General features: G+C 42.2%; 1 protein-coding gene across 3 annotated transcripts in view; it reads left to right on the plus strand.

The window, feature by feature from the left end:
* The first annotated feature begins 5,449 nt into the window (after positions 1-5,449).
* NRP2 (neuropilin 2) overlaps positions 5,450-25,045 on the plus strand; it is a 181,308-nt gene continuing 161,712 nt past the window's right edge. The window contains exon 1 of one of the 3 annotated variants that reach the window (XM_040357294.1): positions 5,450-5,887. In XM_040357294.1, coding sequence (XP_040213228.1) covers positions 5,815-5,887 — 73 coding nt within the window. In that variant the 5' untranslated portion in view covers positions 5,450-5,814. The remainder of the gene's footprint in view (positions 5,888-25,045) is intronic. The other 2 variants (XM_040357293.1, XM_040357292.1) reach the window with 2 other exon arrangements.

Consider the following 25,045-nt stretch of genomic DNA (forward strand, 5'->3'; position numbering starts at 1 on the left):
ACTGAGAACTCTGATGTACAGAGAGGACTTTGATGTAAGGGGAACACTGAGAACTCTGATGTAAGGGAGAACACTGAGAACTCTGATGTACAGAGAGGACTCTGATGTAAGGGGGAACAATGAGAACTCTGATGTACGGAGAGGACTTTGATGTTAGGAAGAACAGAGGGATCACTGTGGCCTCTGGTGTAAAGGGGAGCTCTGATGTAAAGGGTGCTCTGATAACCCTGAATTTCCTTAGTGTACTCACTCAGAGGCAAGTGAGAGAAGGGGGAGATTTCAGTCACAGACAGGGATGGATGGTGAGCTCACTCACCCCTTGGCAGTCAGCACCTCGCATCCAGATGAATCTAGAAGCCATAGTCCAGTCTGAATAATGTGTCCGGGTTTCAGGCAGTCTGAAACCTGGAGGCATAGTTCCGAACCCGAACTGTCCAGGTGAATCCCGGACAGGTGGCAACCCTACCTCCAGCGGTGCACTATCACGATGTCTGCCAGCAAAATGCGATCGATCCACAGAGATCCAGAACGGGGGTCTGCGTATGTAAACACACAGATCCCCGTTCTGACAGGGGAGGATAGAGGGATCTGTTGTTCCTAGTGATCAGAAACAGCAATCTCTCTCTTCCTCCAGTCGACGTTCCCAACAGTTAGAAACACCTCCCTAGGGAACACTTATCCCCTTTCTCACCCCCTAGTGTTAACCCTTTCCCTGCCAGTGACATTTACACAGTAATCAGTGGCTATTTTTAGCTCTGATCGCTGAATAAATGTCACTGGACCCAAAAAGTGTCCAATCTGTCCGCCACAATGTCACAGTCCCGCTAAAAAATTGCAGATCGCCGCCATGAAAGTTTTAGGTCACACGAATGAAAGCGGACTATTGCCAGCCCGCCCCGCCAGTTTTATATACTTTTTCTAAACCCTAAAACTGTCAATTTTGCTGGACAGCTTGGTCTGCATATAAATGTGGGGAATCGTGTAAATACAGGCATGTGAAAGTAATAGAAAAAATGCGTTTTTGAACGAAATACTATCATTACAGGCATTAATCACATCCAGTTACCAGAATGCATTTTATCCTATAGTTGTCCTTTATTCACATACTGAACCTTTACACTTCCATGAATGCCGGCATTGCTGAATACACCCAATCATTCCCTTTGTTACTGCACATGACTTGCATGCTCTTCTTGGCTGTGCCGTCACTGTGAGACTGCTACACATATTCATTGCTACAGTTATTATTCCGCCTCCTACACATGTGACCATTTATTATGTACAGATCTGTCTGTGCATTATACTGTACCTGCCAAAGCCTTCCCCATAATAATGCATGGGGGAGGTGATCAATTGCATTATTAGGTTGGGCTACTTGTTTGTTATTTAGATGTTGCATATACCTGTATGTATACAAGATAGATAGATAGGATCCCTTACATATGTGTAGATCCCTTTATACATGAACAGCATTGACCCCTTTCTAAAGTAACACACATGGGGAAGATGAGGACAGGGATGTTAGAATGTGCCTCTGCTGGTTAATCCTATAGATTCTTTAGATTGTGTTCATACCGGTAGGTGTGCACTCAGGGTGTGCCTGGTGTGCCTGGGCACACCCTAGTCATGTTGTAATGTACAGATTTCCCCTGCTGCTTGGATGAAGAAAAAGAGGCAGGGAAATCTCTGTCCTCGGTCCCTTTCTCTGTCTCAAAAGTGGGACATCAGGGGACTGATATTTCACCAAAGCCCCCTAATAGGGCTCCTAAAAAATTGTAAACAATAACATTTAAATAATAATAAATGATTGTAAAAAAAGTTATAATTAAACACTTTCCCTACCCGCCCATCGTCAAATGACGTCCACAGATGGGATCTCCCATCCTGGGTCGATGTCATATGACGTCCTGGGCTTCCCGGCTGTCTAGGGGGCGAGCACGCAGCATCGTTTGGGACCCGATGCGCGTGCCCGGCGGCCACGATGCCCGCAATCACGGCAGGACCATGGATCTGTGTGTGTAAACACACAGATCCATGTCCTCTCAGGTGAAAAGACCAATGTGTGTTCTCGGTACAGAGGAACACACATCGGTCTCCTCCCCTTGTGAGTCCCCTCCCCCTATAGTTAGAATCACTCACTAGGGAACATGTTAACACCTTCAGCGCCCCGTAGTGTTAACCCCTTCCCTGTCAGTCACATCTATACTGTACAGTAATTAGTGCAGTTTTTTAGCACTAATCGCTGTATAAATGTGAATGGTCCCAAAAATGTGTCAAAAGTGTCCAATATGTCATTAGCAATGTCACGGTCACAATAAAAATCGCAGATCGCGGCTATTACTAGTAAAAAAATTAAAATAAAAAAAAAAGCAATAAAACTACCCCCTATTTTGTAGACGATATAACTTTTGCGCAAATCAATCAATATATGCTTATTGCGATTTTTTTTTACCAATACATTTCGGTCTAAACTGAGGAAAAAATAGTTTTTTTATAGATTTTTGGGGGATATTTATTATAGCAAAAGTAAAAAATATTGCATTTTTTTTTCAATATTGTCGCTCTATTTTTGTTTATAGCGCATAAAATAAAAAAAACGCAGAGGCGATCAAATACCACCAAAAGAAAGCTCTATTTGTGGGGAAAACAATACATACATTTTGTTTGGGAGCCACGTCGCACGACCGCGCAATGGTCAGTTAAAACTACGCAGTGCTGAATCGCAAAAAGTGCTCTAGTAAGGAAGGGGGTAAATTCTTCCAGAGCTGAAGTGGTTAAAAAAATTTTTAAAAACTACTGGCACAAATCTCTGCCCTACTGACATCGTCCACTGCTCTACTGACACCAACCCTTGCCCTACTGGCACCAACCACTTCTCTACTGACACCAACCCTTGCCCTACTGATATCGTCCACTGCTCTACTGACACCAACCCTTGCCCTACTGGCACCGTCCACTTCTCTACTGACACCAAACCTTGCCCTACTGACATCCACTTCTCTACTGACACCAACCCTTGCCCTACTGGCACCGTCCACTTCTCTACTGACACCAACCCTTGCCCTACTGACATCGTCCACTTCTCTACTGACACCAACCCTTGCCCTACTGACATCGTCCACTGCTCTACTGACACCAACCTTTGCCCTACTGGCACCGTCTACTTCTCTACTGACACCAACGCTTGCCCTACTGACATAGTCCACTTCTCTACTGACACTGTCCATTGCCCTACTGCCCATATATACACACATGCATATGTGTTTGAACTTTGGGGTGTGTTGGTATATACAGTAGATCCCTTTCCAAAGTAACACAGGGATATGAGGACCGGGATTTGGGATTGCATCTGTGGATTGTTGATCCTAAAGATTATCTGTATATAGATAATTGTATAGATCCCTTTCTAAAGTAACACATGAGGATGGGACTGTTGGAATGTATTAGTGGATTTCTCTGCTAATAGATCATGTAGATTGTGTGCATATAGATCCCTTTCTAAAGTAACACAGGGGGGAGATGAGGATGGGACTGTTGGAATGTATTAGTGGATTGCTCTGCTGGTAGATCCTGTAGATTGTGTGCCTATAGATCCCTTTCTAAAGTAATACATGGAGAGATGAGGACAGGGATCTTGGATTGTTGATCCTATAGATTAGTATATATAGACAATTGTATAGATTCCTCTATAAACGGTGGTTACAAGGATGGGATGTTAGATTGTGTTATTGGATTGCACTGCTTCTTTAGTCTGTAGATACACCTTATATGTACTGATTATATATATATATGCAGGATTTATAGATATAGGATCCCTTTGTGAAGTAATCCGGGGTATGAGGAGAAGGTTGCTGGATGTATGGGGCTGATAATGGTGGAGAACATATTGTCTGAGTTACTGGATGAGATCTGTGCCATGATAAGAGGTGGGTGTATGATGAAGATTGTGTATGTAGAGGAGTGTGGATGTGATGAGGAGTGTTTATGATGAAGATTGTGTATGATGAGGGGTGTGGATGTAATGAGGGGTGTGTATGAGGAGGATGATGAGGAGTGTGGATGATGAGGAGTGTGGATGATGAGGGGTGTGGATGATGAGGATGATGAGGAGTGTGGATGATGAGGAGTGTGGATGATGAGGGGTGTGGATGATGAGGATGATGAGGAGTGTGGATGATGAGGGGTGTGGATGATGAGGGGTGTGGATGATGAGGAGTGTGGATGATGAGGAGTGTGGATGATGAGGATGATGAGGAGTGTGGATGATGAGGGGTGTGGATGATGAGGATGATGAGGGGTGTGGATGATGAGGAGTGTGGATGATGAGGAGTGTGGGTGATGAGGGGTGTGGATGATGAGGGGTGTGGATGATGAGGAGTGTGGATGATGAGGGGTGTGGATGAAGAAGATTGTGTATGATGAGGAGTGTGGATGATGAAGATTGTGGATGATGAGGGGTGTGTATGATGAGGATGATGAGGGGTGTGGATGATGAGGAGTGTGGATGATGAGGGGTGTGGATGATGAGGGGTGTGGATGATGAGGAGTGTGGATGATGAGGGGTGTGGATGAAGAAGATTGTGTATGATGAGGAGTGTGGATGATGAAGATTGTGGATGATGAGGGGTGTGTATGATGAGTATGATGAGGGGTGTGGATGATGAGGAGTGTGGATGATGAGGGGTGTGGATGATGAGGGGTGTAGATGATGAGGAGTGTGGATGATGATGAGGAGTGCTGTGCTCCTGTCTCTCTCTCTCTCGCTATGCTTTCTGTAATAAGCGGTGTTTGGGATGTGCGCTGTAATGAGTATGAGGAGTGTGGATGATGATGAGGGTTGTGAATGATGATGATGAGGAGTGCTGTGCTCCCGTCTCTCTCGCTTTCTGTAATAAGCAGTGTTTGGGATGTGCGCTGTAATGAGTATGGAAGGGGCGGGGCTGTGTGTAGATTGTGTATGATGAGGATTGTGGATGATGATGAGGGTTGTGGATGATGATGATGAGGAGTCTTGTCTATCTCTCTATGCTCTCTGTAATAAGCGGTGTTTGGGATGTGCGCTGTAATGAGGGAAGGGGCGGGGCTGTGTGTAGATTGTGTATGATGAGGAGTGTGGATGATGAGGGTTGTGAATGATGATGATGAGGAGTCTTGTCTCTCTCGCTATGCTTTCTGTAATAAGCAGTGTTTGGGATGTGCGCTGTAATGAGGGAAGAAGGGGCCGGGCTGTGTGTAGATTGTGGATGATGATGATGAGGGATGTGAATGATGAGGGTTGTGAATGAGGATGATGATGAGGAGTGCTGTCCTCCTGTCTCTCTCGCTATGCTTTCTGTAATAAGCGGTGTTTGGGATGTGCGCTGTAATGAGGGTAGAAGGGGCGGGGCTGTGTGTAGATGGTGGCAGCGCTCCCTCCTCCTCCTCCTCCTCCTCCTCCTCTCCCAGTCCCCGGGCTGACATGCACATGCTGCTCTTTCTGTAAAAGGGAGCCGAGTAGTTGGGAGGGAGGCAGACACAAGGAAGGAGGCTGAGCGCTCACACATCACACACAAGGAAGAGGCTCACCGATCACCCACCGATCACCCACCGACCACACTCAGATCCTACAGACACCACACACAACTTCTTGCCTCCGATGATAATAGAGGATTGTCACCCATCCGATGTGCCGTGGGACAGAGAAGTGACATTGGGGACATTGCACCAAGTGACTGGAGGAATAGCCGGGCTCAGGAGTGTACAGCCGCCCAATGACTTGTTAATAAGCGGATTCCACATTATTGAACGTCTGTGATTTGGGTTCTCAGCCTGACAATGGATATCTTGTTTTTTCTGCTTGGAGTTATCTGTCTGCACTTTTCTGGATGCGAAGTTTCAGGTGAAAAAGGTAAGCTTCCCATGTGGCATGATGTTGTGGGAGTTGTCACCATCCCTCCATCCATCCCTCCAGGCAGGACAGATCCTCTGCCCCCCTCCCTGGGCTCAGCCATGGAGACACTCTGGATGGCACATCTGGATTAAATCAAAGCTTTAAAAATACTACAAAGGCTTTTTCCCTTTTTCCCAAGGCTCGTGGTGTTTTGAAGCAGTGCATGTCTTCCATGAGTTACCTACAGACTAGTCCCACTAGGAGAACATTCATCTTTATTTAATAGGAACTTGATTGAAATTCCAATTAGAGGGATTGCAGGGAAGAATGGGCACGATGGGTGATTTGGAGGGTGATAGATCTGTTATCAGTGACAGACCAATGTGCTGCCATAGTGGGAGACTTGTGCCTGCTGTAGAAAGTCAGGCAATGAATAGGCATGGCTGAGATAAAATAAACAGTGCAAACCTCAGACCATCAGAGGTCCCTGTGAAGTGGTTTTGAACTCTTGATGTGTTTGCAGTATAGAGATAGCGACACAGCAGAGAGAGGGACAGGCAAGTCAGATTAGATCAGCGCTCCCGGCCATGCCATCCCTCCATACACTGTCTGTCATGGGTGGCACGGGGGTTAGCTTCTTCTAAAACCAACAAGGAGCTTTAAGAGGGATCTGAGACATCAGAACAACCCAAAAGCACATAGATCTGCTGGATTCTCCACCTTAGATCTCCTATACCAGATCTTCCAATAACCATATATATATATATAAAACATATAGCAGTACAATGCGATCTCCTGTGACCTGTGATCACACGCCGCCCGCTATTTCAGGTGCTTATCTCTCTATTCTTCCCTGCAGCTGCGGCTCAATCCACATTGTAAATTGGAAATCACTCCTTTCTCTTTTTTTTCAGTAACAAGTCTTGCTGACTTGTAAATAAGATTAGCCCCCATTGTATGGAAGCTAGCCCTTTAATTGTGGCCATGGCACGGAATACAATGGCACTACCGAATGCAACAATGTGGAATGGACATGCCAGGTCATCAATGGGAGCAGTAATCCCTAATTGGAGCTTTATATAGGCTCATAAAATGAGATTAGGAAATGAAAGGTAGTGGATTCATTTGCATAACTAAACAGTGTTGTATTGTTACAGTATGAGGAGCTGAGATAAAGTGATGGCTATACACAAAGGATACATAGTAGCCAATCTCTGGGGCACAAAGCACTGGTCAGAGCTGGCATTGCCTATAGGACCTGGATCCACTGGTGGGGACACTGCTGGTGGCTTATCCTGCAGGGGGGACGGGACACTAGTTGCATGTATAGTAGGCTCTCAGTATTAAGGAACCAATATGAGATCTTCCCTTCACATCCCTCTCACTGATTCAACATGTCTCCTCTCTCACTGCTTTACAGTATGGTAAGGGCGAAATGAAATATTAATAATGGTGATCTAATTCTTCCTGGAGGGAGAAGCCTCTTCTCCAGGAAGGTTTTACAGGAAAGGGGGGTAGAAAAATAAATAAAAGGCACCTACTCTGTGGGAGACAAGCAGTTGCCACTGTTAATTATTTTAAAAGTCCCCCATAGTGGTCAGTGGAGGGTGCCACGTGCCAGGATTACCCTGTGTTTCCCTACACATGCCCACTGACCACTATGGTGGACTTTTAAATATTTAGCAGTGACAATTGCTAAGTTGTCACTCCCAAAGGGGACATGCCTTTTATTTATTTTTCTCTTACCCCTGTCTGTAAGAAGACCTTCCTGGAGAAGAGGCTTCTTCCATAGTGGTCAGTGGAGGGTGCCACATGCCAGTATTGCTGAGTGACCCTGTGTTTCCCTACACATGACCACTATGGTGGACTTTTAAATATTTAGCAGTGACAATTGCTAAGTTGTCACTCCCAAAGGGGACATGCCTTTTATTTATTTTTCTCCTACCCCTGTCTGTAAGAAGACCTTCCTGGAGAAGAGGCTTCTTCCATAGTGGTCAGTGGAGGGTGCCACGTGCCAGTATTGCCGAGTGACCCTGTGTTTCCCTACACATGACCACTATGGTGGACTTTTAAATATTTAGCAGTGACAATTGCTAAGTTGTCACTCCCAAAGGAGACATGCCTTTTATTTTTCTCTTACCCCTGTCTGTAAGAAGACCTTCCTGGAGAAGAGGCTTCTTCCATAGTGGTCAGTGGAGGGTGCCACGTGCCAGTATTGCAGAGTGACCCTGTGTTTCCCTTCACATGCCCACTGACCACTATGGTGGACTTTTAAATATTTAGCAGTGACAATTGCTAAGTTTTCACTCCCAAAGGGGACATGCCTTTTATTTATTTTTCTCCTACCCCTGTCTGTAAGAAGACCTTCCTGGAGAAGAGGCTTCTTCCATAGTGGTCAGTGGAGGGTGCCATGTGTAGGTACACCCAGGGTCACTCACTCAGAAAAACTGGCACATGGCAGCCTTGTGTCAGTTCTTAGCACTAAACCTGTGGATTGGGTTAACTTACTGCTGAGAGGATAACTCTCCAGTACTGGCACAAGTTTAGGTTGACAGTAACATGGAATCACTAAACTTGCATTACACTATTATCTTGACATCACATTACCCAGCAAGTACCATGGCATCATATAGGGAACATGGCATTGCTCTGGTACCATTACATAACTTTGGCACTGCATTGACTTATCATCCCTTAATGCTGCCTTTAGGCATATAGAGGGTGCCAGGCTGAGGAGCTGTATTTCTGCTCAGGGTGCCATATCACCCAAGGCTGTCCCTGATCACAACGCTAGGGGCTCAGCAAAGACACAGCAAATTTGCAGATCTGGCAGAAGAGAGAATGAGCCCTGTGATTTCAGAAAGAGGATTATCCATCTCGGTGTTGGAAAGGGGATTTCAGAAGGCAATGGCATCTTATGATCCCTGGCTAGCTAAGTGGCTTTGGCAATCATCCTTCTTTGACAATCCCCATGTGATTAAAAACTTTAAAGGGTAGCAAAAAAATGCCTGGGGGGGAAGAGGGGGGGGGGAGAGGGGGGGGGGGTGATCGGAGTCACAAATACCCGACTTGTCTGCTCTCTCCACATCTTCAGGGACAGGCAACCTATTTTGCTTTAGCTGGGTGAATTATGTTGTGGAATAATTGGATCATAGAGGCATGTAAGATTCTTATTTGATCAAAGGCTGGCTACCTGGCTAATGAGGCTGGCTGCCTGGCTTATGAGGCTGGCTACCTGGCTTATGAGGCTGGCGGCCTGATTTATGAGGCTGGTTACCTGGCTTATGAGGCTGGTTACCTGGCTTATGAGGCTGGCTACCTGGTTTATGAGGCTGACTACCTGGCTTATGAGGCTGGCTACCTAGTCTATGGTAGTGATAGCTCAGACATGAATTGTCTTGATTTTAGCTATAACCCCATTTTCACCTACAATATTGTGAACCAGGCTATCCCATGATTGTAATTGTTCTCCAGCCATATAGCTATGTCTAGAGTCCCACAGCTACGTTTAGCATATGAAATAAACAATTAGTGCACAGAGGGTTGAATTTCGGTATGTGATTGGCTTTACTGCCAGGGATGATGGCTCTTTTAGCTATGGAGGAGCTACAAGTCTCAGCACATAGACTGGTAGGACATGTGAAGACTTGTAGTCCTTTGGTGGCATCTATGGAAGACATAGTAAGGGAAAATTGGCTAGTTGTGGATGTTGTTTTTTTAGATGGCAAATCTGAATATTTAATCCTACTATTTTCCTGCAGAATAAAATATTGATATCCTACCCAGCTCCCTCTCCCTCCTTTCTATAAATTATACAGTTGTCACTTTATCGATCTATATTCAATATTTTCCCAGCAAAAGGGACATACATTGTGTCACATACACGCTCATGGCTTGATCAAAAGAAAGGCTGACGTTCGGGGACTTTACTGAACCCAGTTCACCCCAACGATCGGCCTCCTCCACTATGACAAATGGACTGATATGGCTATAGGGCCAGCTGAACTCAGTGGCAGGCAAGCTGATTAGCTGAATGATGGCCACTGACTGGGTGGCATTTATGTGTGAGCCAGATGCTTAACCTTCTGCATACATTTGTCAATATTTTATAGCAGATGGAATCTGACTGTGATGGAAGCTGTAGATCTATATAATTCATCTTATATTATTTGCGGCGTGTTTTGTGTATCTATTGTGGTCTATTCGTTTACATGTATCTTACTATGTTGCTTTTTTTTATTTTGTTGATTTAGTTTATTTATTTATTTGGGCTTTCTGTTGCTTTTGTTGTTTTTTTTTATTATTATTATTATTTATTTTGTTTGGCCTTGCTGTAGTTTTTATGTTGTCAATGCTGATCGGTTTGTTTTTGACTTATGTGAGTGTGTGTGTGTACAGAGTCAGACCATTTATATGGTCCATAAAGCTGAAGAGTGTATTACACAAGGGACATCCCTTATGCTATTTACTGATCGGTCTTGTAATGTGGCCTCCAGAAATAGAAATGTTCTGTCCTTACCATGTGGGGACTCTTCTTATTGTGTCACTCAGAGTAGGTTTCTTTTCACACTTATTTCTTCCCATTAAGGCTGACAGCTGTGTCTTGGTTAACCCGTTTATTGCTGGAGAGTCATGGATGGGGACATCTGGGGTAAACTCCCTCTGGGAGATTCAAGTGAAGTCCTTTCTGCAAAAAAACAGGAGGGCTGATGACCAAATAGCACAAGAGAAACCTCAGTTCCAAAGAAATGTAAAACATTTTTCATACGACCAAAAAATTTATCTAAGGCTGCCCATACATTATACAATTTTCTTGTACAATTTTCCTTTAGATTTACCAAAACCATATAATATGAGGTCAAACTTAAACACTTTCAATTTGTATGCAATCAGGCAGGTTCTGGCACTATATAGTTGAAGGTAAATCTAATATATGTATAATGTATGGCCAGCTTTAGATAGGGTAAAGTGTTTGGGTTTGACCTCATTATATGGTCTTGGTAACTCTAAAGAAAAATTGTATAATGTATGGCCAGCTTTAGATAGGCTAAAGTGTTTAGTTTGGACCTCATTATATAGTTTTGGTAAATCTAAAGGAAAATTGTATAATGTATGGCCAGCTTTAGATAGGCTAAGGTGTTTAGGTTGGACCTTATTATATGGTCTTGGTAAATCTAATGGAAAATTGTATGTATGCCAGCTTTAGATAAGGCACAGTGTTTAGGTTGGACCTCATTATATAGTCTTGGTAAATCTAAAGGAAAATTGTATATTGTATGGCCAGCTTTAGATAAGGCACGGTGTTTAGGTTGGACCTCATTGTATAGTCTTGGTAAATCTAAAGGAAAATTGTATAATGTATGGCCAGCTTTAGATAAGGCACGGTGTTCAGGTTGGACCTTATTATACAGTCTTGGTAAATCTAAAGGAAAATTGTATAATGTATGGCCAGCTTTAGATAAGGCACGGTGTTTAGTTTGGACCTTATTATATGGTCTTGGTAAATCTAAAGGAACATTGTATGTATGCCAGCTTTAGACAGGGTAAGGTGTTTAGGTTGGACCTCATTATATAGTCTTGGTAAATCTAAAGGAAATTGTATATTGTATGGCCAGCTTTATATAGAGTAAGGTGTTTAGGTTGGACCTCATTATATGGTCTTCGTAAATATAATGGGAAATTGTATAATGTATGGCCAGCTTTAGATAAGGCAAGGTGTTTAGGTTGGACCCCATTATATGGTCTTGTAGAATCCAAAGGAAAATTGTGTAATATATGGCCAGCCTAACAAACAACCATGAGCTCAAAAAACACTGGCTGACCGCTTCAAAAGATTCTGTAATTAACTCATATTTACAGTAATATTAATACTTATTATTATTATTATTATTATTATTCAGGATCTAAATGGTGCCAACAGGTTGTGCAGCATTTTATACATAAAGGCAGATGGTACAGTCAAAATACAATTCAGTACAAGAGTTATGAGTGAGATGCTCATAAGAGCTTACAATCTAAAGGATCCCGTTGGCTTTAAACTGTAGATTGACGTTGATTGCAGCATCAAAAACCTTATGGGGCTCATGTATGAAAAGTGTGCTAACAAGCCCATTTTTGATCCTTGTAGCAAGCCATCAGCTTCTGACTATCATTTTCTGCAATCCAAAGATTAAATAAAAGCATCCTGATTGGTTGCTATTGGCAACAAAAAGCATTCTTCTTGCTACACTTTTGCTACATTAGCCACTTTGCATTTAGTTTTAATGCCGCGCTGCTGCTAACATCTGTTGCTGTTTCGGGAAAAAACATTTGGGTTTGTCAGTTCCCTGTACTTTAAAGCAGCAGCAAACATATGGATTGTATTAGCGCATAGTTCAATTCTTTTTGCAGATGCAATCAGTCCCCCTGCTAATGTTTATCCAATCTTCTGAAAAAATATTGTGAGCGATACTTGCAAGGATCAGTAGAATCATAACATGTTTATTGCTGTTTGACTGGTAAGGTGCTTATTGAGCCCTGGTTCATGATTCCGCAGAGTGGCAATGCTTGGGAAACAAGGCCTAGTTATAAAACTCAAATGTGCTTTCTAAATATGGGGAAAATATGGGGGGGTCTAATCGGGGAAACTGTCATCTACATGAAAATCCATACAGTAAATTATATATATATATATATATATATATATCTATCTATCTATCTATCTATCTATCTATCTATCTATATATATATATATATATATATATATATATGTATATCAGATTCATTCCGCTCTTGTTTTGTAATTGTTAACACATTTTCCATAGACTTGGTTCCAAAAACAGAATGCCTGGTATTATATAATAATATATAATAATATATTAAATATTACCAATTTAATATGCATGACCTGTTGCTTGCATTACAGTATGAATGTAAATATGGATGCTCATACCATTACATTTTTGTCAAGTAACTTGAAGAAAAAGCAATTTTTTTTGCTATCTCGAACCTCCAAAATGGACTTAGGACTCCAGCAAGAAAATCTGATCCTTAGTTCTTGAAGTCACAGTGCCACCTAGGCTTTCAACCTAGTAGTGCATGGAAGATCTGTAGGGTGGAAGACTTGGCTGTAGCCAGCTACACATTATGCTAAAACTACCGTAGAGAGCTAAGAGGGGGAAAAATGCTTGTAAGCTTATTGCAGTACACAATATGAATGCTAAGCCAACAGGATTTTTTTATATACAATAAAATATTTCTGAATCCAAGCTAGAAAAATGTACTCTGAGCGACCTGTTATAATATTAACAAGTGTTCCAAATATTCCAGGATGTTGTAGAGAAGAAATAGAAGTACAAACTGAATTCAGTAGAGGCACAAAAAAGGTTCTTGGTAGCCGCACAGCTAAAAACTAGTAGAGTGCAATCTGGAGACACAAGTACATATAGCTTGCCTTTGGTTGTGGAGCTCTACAAACATAATATCTGTAGGCGTTTTGGCAGTAGTATTTTTGTCAAACAGCCTATCAAGCTGCAGAAAAATAATGCTTGTGGTCGTGTTCTCATTTATAATGATGAGTAATAGTTCATATGTGTGTTTAATGAGATTGAGGGCCTGATAAAGGCGGCACTCGCACCAATAAAGGGGAACTTTGCATAGTTGTATCTCATCGAAAGAAACCAGTTTCTTAGAAAATACGTTTGTAGTTGTAGAAAGACAGAAGAGGAAAATAGATGGTCAGTAGATTGTGATAGAAATGCACAGCTAGGTGAAAAGGCAGCATGCCAGCTTTTGGTTCTACAGTATCAGAATGGAAAGCATGTCCCGACTCCCTGACCTTGTTCTTGATGATCTACAGCAGGTGGTCACTAGAACCACAATGAACAGTCCTCCCCACCTGGCTTCAAATTGTCAGGCAAATCGTACTGTTATGTGCATGCACCCGTCACATCCCATCAATCACAATGTGTTCCTGAAGGAAACCATATTGTGGTGGCACTGATGTAGCCTTCGGATTGAAGCCGTATGCTCACACATTGATAGGTGATTCATGCCCTTAGAAAACACTCTACACATGTTGGTTGAGTTTATGCTGTTAGACAGATTTCACATTCAGGTTGATCCCTGTTGACCTTAAGTATGCTGCGTTTTGTACAGGCATGGAAGTAGATGTACTTACAATTCCATAGTTATATAGTATATACTGTGTAGCATAGTTATATGGCGCTGAAACATATCAGAAATTGGAGTTGTTTTATGGTCATGTACATTGTTGGTTGCAAATGCGTACATAGTAACTGCAGTCTGGTTAGCTGGTGTAATTTGTTCTACTTGAAGCGAGGAAGTAAATAAGTCTTCAGCCTAATGTTATACCACATCTATATACCAAATGTTTTCTTACGAAGAATAAAAAATTATGACTGTAAGTAAAAATAGCTTCTGTTAGACCATGCATGCACAAAAAGATTGTTTGTTGCTGGGGCAAAGGTGTTACGCTCTTTTATAGAGTTGGCCATACACGCTGAATGTCAAGTCTAACGTATATGGATGGTTATTACTTGAGCTGCACTTTCAAATCATATGGTGATTAAGGAAAGGGCAAATGGTGACAATATGCCTGGGCTGATAAAGTCATCGTACCACTAAGCGTCCACCATTTTCATTGTAATGGGGCTCATTGAAAAAAAAAATGTGTGCTGGGGCAGATACCAGTGAATTAGTTGCTCTTGATTTAAATACAAAGTGGCCATTTTGTTACCAACATTTTTACTACTGTAAAAAAAAAAAATAATATAAAAAAGCCAATTGGCAAAAGACAACGAAGACTCAAAAAATACTGCAAAACTGAAAAAAAACAACAACACTTGCATTGAAAGAGATGTTGCCTGTTTTGAAATGATCTGGAAAGATCTATAAAGAGACATCAAGCCTTTCCAAATTGACGACTCTTTCTACAAATAGTTTTCTTTATTTATTTTCCAGCTTGGCCAAAACTTAGTAGCGAACCCTTATAAAATGGCCAGTTTCTGCAAACGATAATTCCCACGAAAAGATGGCAAGGTATCAATTGTGACATTTCAAAAGTAGCCTCCTAATCCTTACTACCATGACCATGATGCTATTCTTGGTGCTCTTCTAATGCGGCGTACACACGATCGGAATTTCCGATGAAAAAAGACAGACGGACTTTTTCCATAGGAAATTCCAACTGTGTGTATGACCCATCGGAGAAATTCCATTGCAAAATCCAGATGAATTCCATCAGAGTTTAAATATAGAACATGTTTTATTTCACTCCGATGGAATTCGTCGGAATTCCGATGAGCTTTTGGTTGGGTAAAAGCCCAATCGTGTGTACGTGGCTTAACCCTACTTTTCGGTGGCTCCATGCTTAACATGCATACCAGGGTCTGCAGTTGGATTTTTAGACCCATGCACGCTAGAGCCAATTTAGACAATAGTCGTGTCTCTGAAGTGTAGAAGGAAAGTCAAGCAAGTACATGGCGAACAGAACATGTAAGCTCCATGCATATAGTGTCTTGTCCAGGATTCAAACCAAGAACCCCATTGCTGTAAGACGTGCTAATCACTAATCCACTATGCTGCCCATAAAGTAGACTCCAAGCTGTAATGCACAGGCAAATCCAACTCATTTGGATTCAGGCAACATGTAAAACCCATGTGTTTTTTTTTTTATCTTTTAGTGTCTACAAGCTTTAGTGTGAGTTTTCGAAAAAAAAATGTCCTTTGCGTGGTTTTTATCCTTGTTATATTTGTTTGTGGAAACAAGGACACCTAAAGGATATAAGAAGGTACTACAAATAATGACAAAAGTGATCAAAGAATTTGTACCTAACAGACAATATTACAGTATAAGCAATAGCCATAGAATGCGATATAGGCCTCAAAACAAGGCCCCTAGTTCACAAAGAAAATAATGCCTCCTAGGTTTTTCCACCTATTGATCTATCCAAGAATGTATGAAATCTGAGAAATATTTGGGTTAGAATTAGTGTTTATATACTTCTGAAACCATGTGTTTAATAGGAGACAATAGTTAGACAGTGGAAACTATACCACTTTTTATAGGGCCTTGTCATTTAAGAGTCTGACAGTGTCTTTGTTTTGTTGATACCCGTGTTATCAGACTCATACCACATACGTCTTTGATCTTCTTTTGTATGTTACATTATCAGTAAAGACACAGGGTTAAATGCATATACCATCTGTGCAGAAATAGGATACTAAACCATAGAGGCTAGCTGTCGCTCGAGATAAAGATACTTGTTTTGGAAAAGTGGGAGTTAAAAAATAATAATGTGGCCACCGGTGGTCTAATAGACACTATAATTCACTAGTGGATTGCATCAGAAAGAATTAATTTTAATTGTGCCCTACGGATAATACCCATTAAATCACTTAGTGGCTCAGGTGTTACACTTGAAGGTTAACGCAGTGTTTCTCAATGACTACGTTAAGCTATCAGTATTGCTACTCAGGTTCTTTTATTTTCCCCTGATGTAATCAAATTCAGTTTTAAAACAATTTATTCGAGAAATGATATAAACAATGTTTAGAAATGGTCTTTTCTTAGAAGCAAGGATTTTTAAAAACATGAACTAACTGGGTACAGTGGCTAAGTGGCTAACACTTCTGCCTAGCAGTCCCGGGATCGCTGGTTTGAATCCCAATCATGGCACTACCTGCCTGGAGTTTGCATGTTCTCCTTGTGACAAAGTGTCTTCTTATGTCTTCAACATAAGAAGACAAGCTTAGATACAGTTGATACCAAGCTTATCTATGGGGAATGTGCCATTTTCTATAGATAAGGTTGGTGTCATGTACATCTCAGGCCTCGTACACACGATCAGACAGACTTTTTCCATCGGAAATTCCGACCGTCTCTATGCCCCATCGGAGAAATTCCATCGGAAATTCCGATGAATTCCATCAGAGATTACATAGAGAACACGTTCTCTTTTCCTCCGATGGAATTCCGTTGGAATTCCGATGTGAATTTCGTCAGACAAAGGTCCGATCGTGTGTACGGGGCATAAGTTTGTTTTTTCTGCCAATGTTGTTTTCTCTCACCCAAGGTGGCTGAAGGTATCTGAAGATGTCAATAGACAATAGCTAACAAAATTGTCAGGTTCAGGTTTATCTTGTGTCTGTTGGCAATCAATTTTTTTGTATAACATAAAAAGAAAATACACCCTAGAAACAATACTGGTATGGGTTGTCTACAAAACAATGAAGTAATTTTTTAGGAACTTGTGACTTATCTATTGAATAATTTATGGAGTCCTATTTCCTCCTAGTGCTTCCTCTCAGGCTACCAAACTTACTGTAATAATTATCTTGCATGTAAAAACCAAAGTGTGCATTATTTATGGATGGCCTTTATTTACCTTTAAATGCTAATAACACCATATGGGCATCATTTCATTTTATGCATATTTGATTACTTCAGTCTATGCTGCTTACCACTTTTCTGCTTGGGCAAGTCTCATCAAAAGTCTAACCTAGATTGATGCCAGCAGGACTTGCGGAGTCTGAAATGGCACTGTTTCATAGCCTTTCACATCATGGAGATGAAATATTTAAATGAAAATTATATGAATTCACATTGAAAACATACCTAGTGAGCATATATTAATAGCTGTTGGTTGAACGAGAGTATTTATTTAAAAAATAATGAAGGGAAACATAAGTAATTTCTATTGGATTGAGGGAAAAAAAACGTAATGCCGCTTACACACGATTAGGCTTTTGCCCGGTCAAATCACATCGGAATTCCGACGGAATTCCATCAGAAAAATATTGAACAAGAGTATTTATTTAAAAATAATGAAGGGAAACATAAGTAATTTCTATTGGATTGAGAAAAAAAACAATGTAATGCCGCTTACACACGATCAGGCTTTTGCCCTGCCAAATCACATCGGAATTCCGACGGAATTCCATCAGAAAAATATAGAACCTGTTCTATATCTAAAGTCCGTTGGAATTCATCTGAATTTCCGATGAAAAAACTCAGATGGGGCTACACACGATCGGAAAATCCGATGGAAAAAGTCCATTGGAAATTCCGATCGTGTGTACGGGGCATTAGTGTATTCTGTGGGGTGGTTTCAGGGTTTAGGATTTCTGCTGGAATGTGTAGGCAATTGCATATTGTTACAGTTTTGCAAAAACTTGATTACACTGTGTCAATTTAAAAAGAGAGACCTGCGGGATGACAGTCAGTGTACTTGACAATACATTGTTGCAAGGCATTGTGGTCTTGAACTATAGAGACCCTCGCACAAGAAAGCATTTCTTTCTGGGGGTTTAGGAAGCTGTCAAATACAGATAAGGCTGTTGATCTAATTCCTTGGGGGGGGATAGCAGTTTGTATTAAAAAGGAAAAAATTAATTTCTAACTACTGGGATTGCTGCCAAATTATGTGACCTTACAACGGTGCAGATGTGGTGTAAAAATAAACCTCTGATAAGTGAAATCTACAGTCTGAATCCCACCAGAGTCGACAGAAAGAACGGAGGGTGTTTAAGTCTCCTCTTCCTCTGGGGAAGGGTGGGCTGTACATTACTATAGAATATCTTTGAGCTCTCTGTTCCCACAATGACATATTGTAACACTAGATATATAATTACGCTTTGTCTACAACAGTGGTGAGATCTTGGAGGAAAGATAGGCCGAGTGAACACATAACACAAAATGTATTCTTTAATCTTTGGGTGTGATTTTTTTTTATAGTTCTCAAAAAAAAAAAAAAAATATTCACGATCACTGATGAGTAAGATGGGCCAAACAATCAAAGATGTAGCAATGGCAGAATTTCCCAGTCTTTCTGTTTCTCAGAATTAGGAAATCATAATGCATTTAAAACAGTAGTAAACGTTCCTTTTTTACAACAAATATTCCATAATGTGCTTGTATGCACTGTATGCTAGCACATTATAACAGACTTACCTTAGAACTGGAGCCCTCCAGCATAGAGCTGTCACCACTCCTGGTGCTTCCATGTTTGCCTGGTTTTCCTTCCAGGTTCAGGTTTTCTGGCCGTTTGAATGGCCGGGCCATTGCAGCATGGTGCTCTCTGCTGTCAGGGCACATTGAGTGTGCCATTAATGCAAAGCTACCGCACTTGTGTGGGTGATGTCATCGGCTGCAGCCAATGCATATATCTTCAAAATGGCCAAGTTTCAAAGGAATTCATGGTATCTATGGGTAAGGCTTATTATAAGCTTACCTGTAGGTACAAGTTTAAACTAATGCACACGATCGGGTTTTCCGGCTGACTTTTTACCACTGGGAAACCCGAGGGGAAAGCCGAGAACCGGCTCATCAGCCTTTTCCCCCTACACACGACCGGTTTTCCTGGCAGGAAAACTGCCATGAGAGCTTTGGCCGGAAAACACAGCCGTGTGTGTGCTCCCATACAGGCTTTCTCCATAGGAAAACTGCCGGGTTAAGAACCACCAGGATCCCGGCGGGGAAAAAAGGAAACATGTTCTCATTTTTCCTGTCGGGAAAACTGCCATGGAGCATACACACGGCCACTTTTCCTGGCCAAAAGCTGTCACGGGAGTTTTCCAGACGGGAAAACTGGTCGTGTATATGGCATAAGTGTTAACTATCACTTTTAAGTCGAACCTCAGGAATTAGACAAAATTTACCTTTGCATTGGCCCCCCCGTACTGCAAGGGTTAAATGCCCGTTTAGTCTAGGGGTGCAAGGATAAGCTGTTATACCCACCCTATCCCTTGGTATGGCATGTTTTTCTCTGTTAAATGCTCTGGGTTGTGGACTGTCCATCATGTACAGTGCAGGGCTATTAACCATGCATTGTATATGGAGGAGGCAAGCATGTGACTGCAGTGGAGAGCAGCAAGAGACAGCTAGATGGACGAGGCCTGCCAGCGCAAGGTGTAAGGTATGTTTTACACTTTATCGCTGCGGCCCTGGAATAAACAAGCATATAACCCTTGCTTCCTGTGGCCCAATTGTGGGGATTTCTTTTCACTTCCTGTGGGGGACAGGACAAGATCTCCACCAGGACACAAAAGCTGACACATTTTCTAGCCTTCTCATACTATACTAGGACTTGGGCAGAAGTTTAGGCCCTATATATGGCCCTGTAAAGACCCATGGGGGTCCAAATGAGAAAAATGTATATAAATCTAATAAAGTGCTTTTATTTCCTCACTACAGTTAGCTCAGAATTTTTTTAGGCTAGGTCAGGTTTACTTTAAAGAGACGCTGTCACTTTGCCCATGCATGGATAGGTGAGGGTATGTCTGGAAAGGGCATCTGTTGACTTCTAGTAACTCATCTTAGCTGAAATTGGCTTTGTTGGCAAGCCAGGGCAGTGTTGACACCACTCTTCTGGGCATGTGACAGGGCTTGGGGCAAGCAAATGGCTGTTAGGCCTGGCAATCATCACAGGGGTCAGGTCACATGCTCATCTGTATATGGTAATGCTGGGTATTTTCGCTGGCTGCGAAACAGCAAGGAGCTGCAAGGAAGGACAAGTAAGGTGATTGTGAGGGGTCGAGGGATGCCCTTTTTGGAGACGCTGTCACTTTGTCTTGCAAAAGTGACAGCCTAAGCTGTCTGCATTCTATCATCATTCCAGTTGGAAACACAGAAGCTGCTACTGGTGTGGTTTGACTTTGTATGAAAAAGCTATTGTGCCACTTATTATTTTCTTTTCCAGCCTCAAATAAAATTAACTGCTAAGAGACGTGCATAAATGTTTATGGTTAATGATGTAATCTTTATGCATAGGTGTTATTTTTGCTTTGATTTTAGACTGTAAAGAGCTATTTAAAGTGGAACTCTACCCATAACAACTTGATTTAGATAATGGGCCAGATTCTCAAAGGATTACGCCGGCGTATCAGCAGATACGCCGACGTAACTCCAAATCTAAGCCCGTCGTATGGTTTAAGTGTATTCTCAAACTGAGATATACTTAAACATGCCGATACTTAATGCCGCTGTAACTTTGGGCGCAAGTTCTGTATTCAGAAAGAACTTTCGCCCATAGTTACGGCGGCGTAACGTATGTGTGGCGGCGTAAGCCCGTGTAATTCAAATGGGGATGTTGGGGGCGTGTTTTATTTAAATTTTACTTGACCCCGCGTTTTTTTTTTTTTTTTTTTAAAGGGGGTTGCCATCCGGGCCCCTGGGGACCTCCGGGCCCCTTACAGGTGTAATGCCTGTACCCCCCTGATGGCGGCCCTGATCACACCCATGCGATCCGATTCTGCAAATCACGCTGCGTTTTGCAAACTGATTGCGGGGAGTCGTTACCTTAACATACACTCCCTAATCAGTTTGCATTAACATGTTGCTATTTAGATGCAGTGCGGATTTGCAGCAAATTCGCTGTGAATTCGAACCGCATCTAGTGTGAACTGGCATTAAGGGGTGCTTTTCTCTTTGGAGTTTAGTTTGTGGTCAGAGTGGGTACCCATTTGGTGGCCTAGGCTACTGCCAATCTGATTTACGACAGTCAAACCACTTTAGAGATGGGAAACTTTGATATGTGTGGTTAGGAGCGCCAAATACAATTTCTCACCTTGGTTTATTTGGTAAAAATGTCAGACACAGCCAACATGTTTCGGGGGAAAGGGACTCCTCTTTCTTTAGGGCTTAAATAAGGATTTATATTGCATTCCAAAAGAAATAACATAGAAAGCTGACAGTGAGGCTGGATTGGGGCTAGCCTGTCTTATCGGCAATGTAAATAGAGGTAGTAATTGGCCATAGCATTGCAAGGGGGGGGGGGTCTGTTTATTTACTGAATGGGTGAGGTTAAATGATTTTTTGCATGCAAGTAATTGTCCATTTTCTTCAGGGATTCTCATTCCACAACTTTATTTCCAGAATCTTCAGCTCTGATGAGCTCCTGGAACTTTTACACATATGCCTGAGACGTGACTGCTAGCAGTTGTTGTATTTTAGGCTTAACAGTATTTTAAGAAGCTGGGGATTTTGCGGTGAGTCAGACTGCAAATGATGATTTTCGAAGGATCTGCTCCAAGAACTGTCTGTGAAGAGTGTTGCTCAGAATATATAATCTCTACTACAGAGCTAAAAGAAGCCAGGCACACTCCTCTAGACATGGTATCCCCCTGTGTGTCCTGCTGGTGGAGAGAGCTAGGCCAGCAAATGCACAGAGAATGGAGGCTTAACAGTGTTAAGTGTCTCTCCTGAGGTTCGGGGCTCCCTAGAAAGGTTTCTGTGGATATCTGATAGAATAAAGGAAAGCATCTCTGCTTGGGAAAATGTGATGTAATGTCTCCACTGCTTTGTGCCCCGGGCATGTTATACACATTTTTAATTTGAGCTTAGACCTGCTCCTGCCAGGAAAGTATAGTGGTCAGTCATTTAGTTAATATCAATTAATACGGTGTGGATTTATGAGGATTTTCCTCCTGCATGATCAGCTGTTTCCTTGACAAAGATCTGCGTATTTGACTGGATATCTTTGTTGTGGCATTAAAGTAGTATTAAATCTTCTATGCTTCTAAGTTTAACACATTGAACACAATAAATTAAACATTCCTCAGTAAACTACCATATTTATCGGCGTATAACATGCACCTTTAATTTAGGAGGGAATTTTTTTTTTTAAATCACTTTGAAGAAAAATGATGGTCAGTGCCCATCAATGCAGCCTGATTAGTGCCCATCTGCAGCCTCAATGCAGCCTGATCTGTGCTCATCAATGCAGCCTGATTAGTGCCCATCTGCAGCCTCAATGCAGCCTGATCTGTGCCCATCTGCAGCCTGATCTGTGCCCATCTGCAGCCTGATCTGTGCCCATCTGCAGCCTGAGCTGTGCCCATCTGCAGCCTGATATGCGTCCATTTGCAGCCTGATATGCGCCTAATTGAAGCCTGATCTGTGCTTAATTGCAGCCTGATCTGTGCCCATCTGCAGCCTGATCTGTGCCCAATTGCAGCCTGATCTGTGCCCATCTGCAGCCTGATTTGTGCCCATTTGCATCCTGATCTGTGCTCCTTTGCAGCCTGATCTGTGCCCATCTGCAGCCTGATATGCGTCCATTTGCAGCCTGATATGCGCCTAATTGAAGCCTGATCTGTGCCCAATTGCAGTCTGAGCTGTGCCCATCTGCAGCCTGATATGCGCCCATTTGCAGCCTGATCTGTGCCTATCTGCAGCCAATCTCCCATCAATGCAGCCTGATGCCCATCTGCAGCCTCACCTCTGCAGCCTGGAATCACCAAGCCGTCATCTCCTGTGTACTCGGCTCTCAGTCGGCAGTCACATACACAGTCCCGCCTCCGCCATCGGCATTGAACCAGCTCCTGTAATTGACAGAACACTGGTTTAATGCTGGGGGCGGAGGCGGGACTGTGTGTGTGACGTCAGTGCTGAGTAAACAGGAGATGACGGCTCGGTGATGAAGGTTCGGTGATGAAGGTTCGGTGATGAAGGTTCGGTGATGAAGGCGGCGCTCGTCCCCCTCCTTCTCCCACGAGGTACACGCACCCGTGATTTGCCCCCAATTTTCAGGGGAAAAAGTGTGTGTTATACGCCAATAAATACAGTATTCATACCCCAGCACTTGCAGTTCACAGAAAGGAGTTAACAGTGGACAGTGCAGTCTGGAGTCAGCTGTACATCATGTTCTAGCTAAAAGAAGCCACCAATGCTGGTTGTAAAAGGAACAATTTGAAATATTTCTAATAAGAAGCTGTCAGTTACTCTGATCACAATTATACTGTTTTTACCACCATAGGAATGCACTTTTTGTATCAGTTTACTATGACAATGTCCTATATGTTAGTTAGTGAGTTGGCGCATTTGTAGAAATAACTTCTACCTTTAGCACAGCTTCACCTTTTTTTCACTTATGATAAGATCCCGAAATGTTACAGTTGTATCTGTATGCTATTTCTGTTTGTATTTATTCATTTGTATTTTATATAAACAGGCTTGTGGTTTACAGCTAGCGTCCCTTAGTCTCCTGCCAGACAGTGCCTGAAACTTACATTACTGTAAACTGTCTTAAGACAAATAAATCAGGCTGCTCGCATTATGTGGATTATTTGGATGTGTGAAGTTTTGATTCACTGAATCATGTCAGTAAGGTTGCTGCCTGTCAGTTGGACTCTATGCGGTAACTCATGATGTCACACGGCGCTTTTTACAGTAATAAGCAGTCGCCCAAGGGAGGTCACTATCCCCAACAATGACTTCAAGAAATCTATTCCTGCCTTTTTCTTAGCTTCGCCGAGACTCTCTTGGGGAATGAAACATTCATTGCAAGAAGCACAGTTGAAGGAGCAGACGCTAGGATTACTGTGGTCGGAATTGGCGTGTCTGAGTAAGCACGCCGCCAACTGCACAACTCAGGGACTAAGGGAAAATAATTTCATCTTTAGTTTTTGAATTACAATTACAAGTCGTTAAATCTATTATTACAATTGAATTTTTAAGCATACTCTCCTTATACACTTTTTTAACACGTATGGAAATCCTAATGCTTTCTCAATGGCTGCAAAAGATTTCTAATTAGTGAATAATGAGTGTGAAAGATGTTCCCTCTTTGGGGAATTAAAACCCACCTTGCTCATTTGCAAGACCTTTCCCCTTAGCGCTCGAGCATTAGAGCTGGCAATAAGCTGCTGCATGTTCAGCTGCACTTAAGCTATGTGGAAAGCAGTCAACGACTTCACACCTATGCCAGCATGTGCGGTTTATGTTTTATTATTTAGTATACAGACATTTTAAGTGTAAACTCAAGGACCTTGTTAAACATCAACTAAAAGCCCACAATCTATTTCCTACTCATTCGTTTGTTTGATTTCACAGTTCATTGCAAACTACTGAACTTTTTAGTATGATGCAGGGATATACAGCACCAGCAGCTGGCTCATGCATAGGAAAAAAAAAAGAAAAAGACAAGGATTTCTACTGTCTTAGAAACAGGGTAGTATTTAGGTTTTGTGCTGCCCTAGGCCTGACTTACATCGTGCACCCCCTAATTTAAATATGACCCACCCCTTCCTGTCAAGGCCACACCCCTTTGCAGTTTAAGACCCACCCAGAAACTTTCAAGTGGGGACACTAGTTCTGATGGCCTGGGTGGAGGGGGGCAATGGATTCCCTTAATTTGCATAGATTTCCTCTCACTTCCTGTTTGGCTATGGGACAGG

Source organism: Rana temporaria, chromosome 6 (genome assembly GCF_905171775.1).
Source record: "Rana temporaria chromosome 6, aRanTem1.1, whole genome shotgun sequence".
Taxonomy (NCBI): domain Eukaryota; kingdom Metazoa; phylum Chordata; class Amphibia; order Anura; family Ranidae; genus Rana; species Rana temporaria.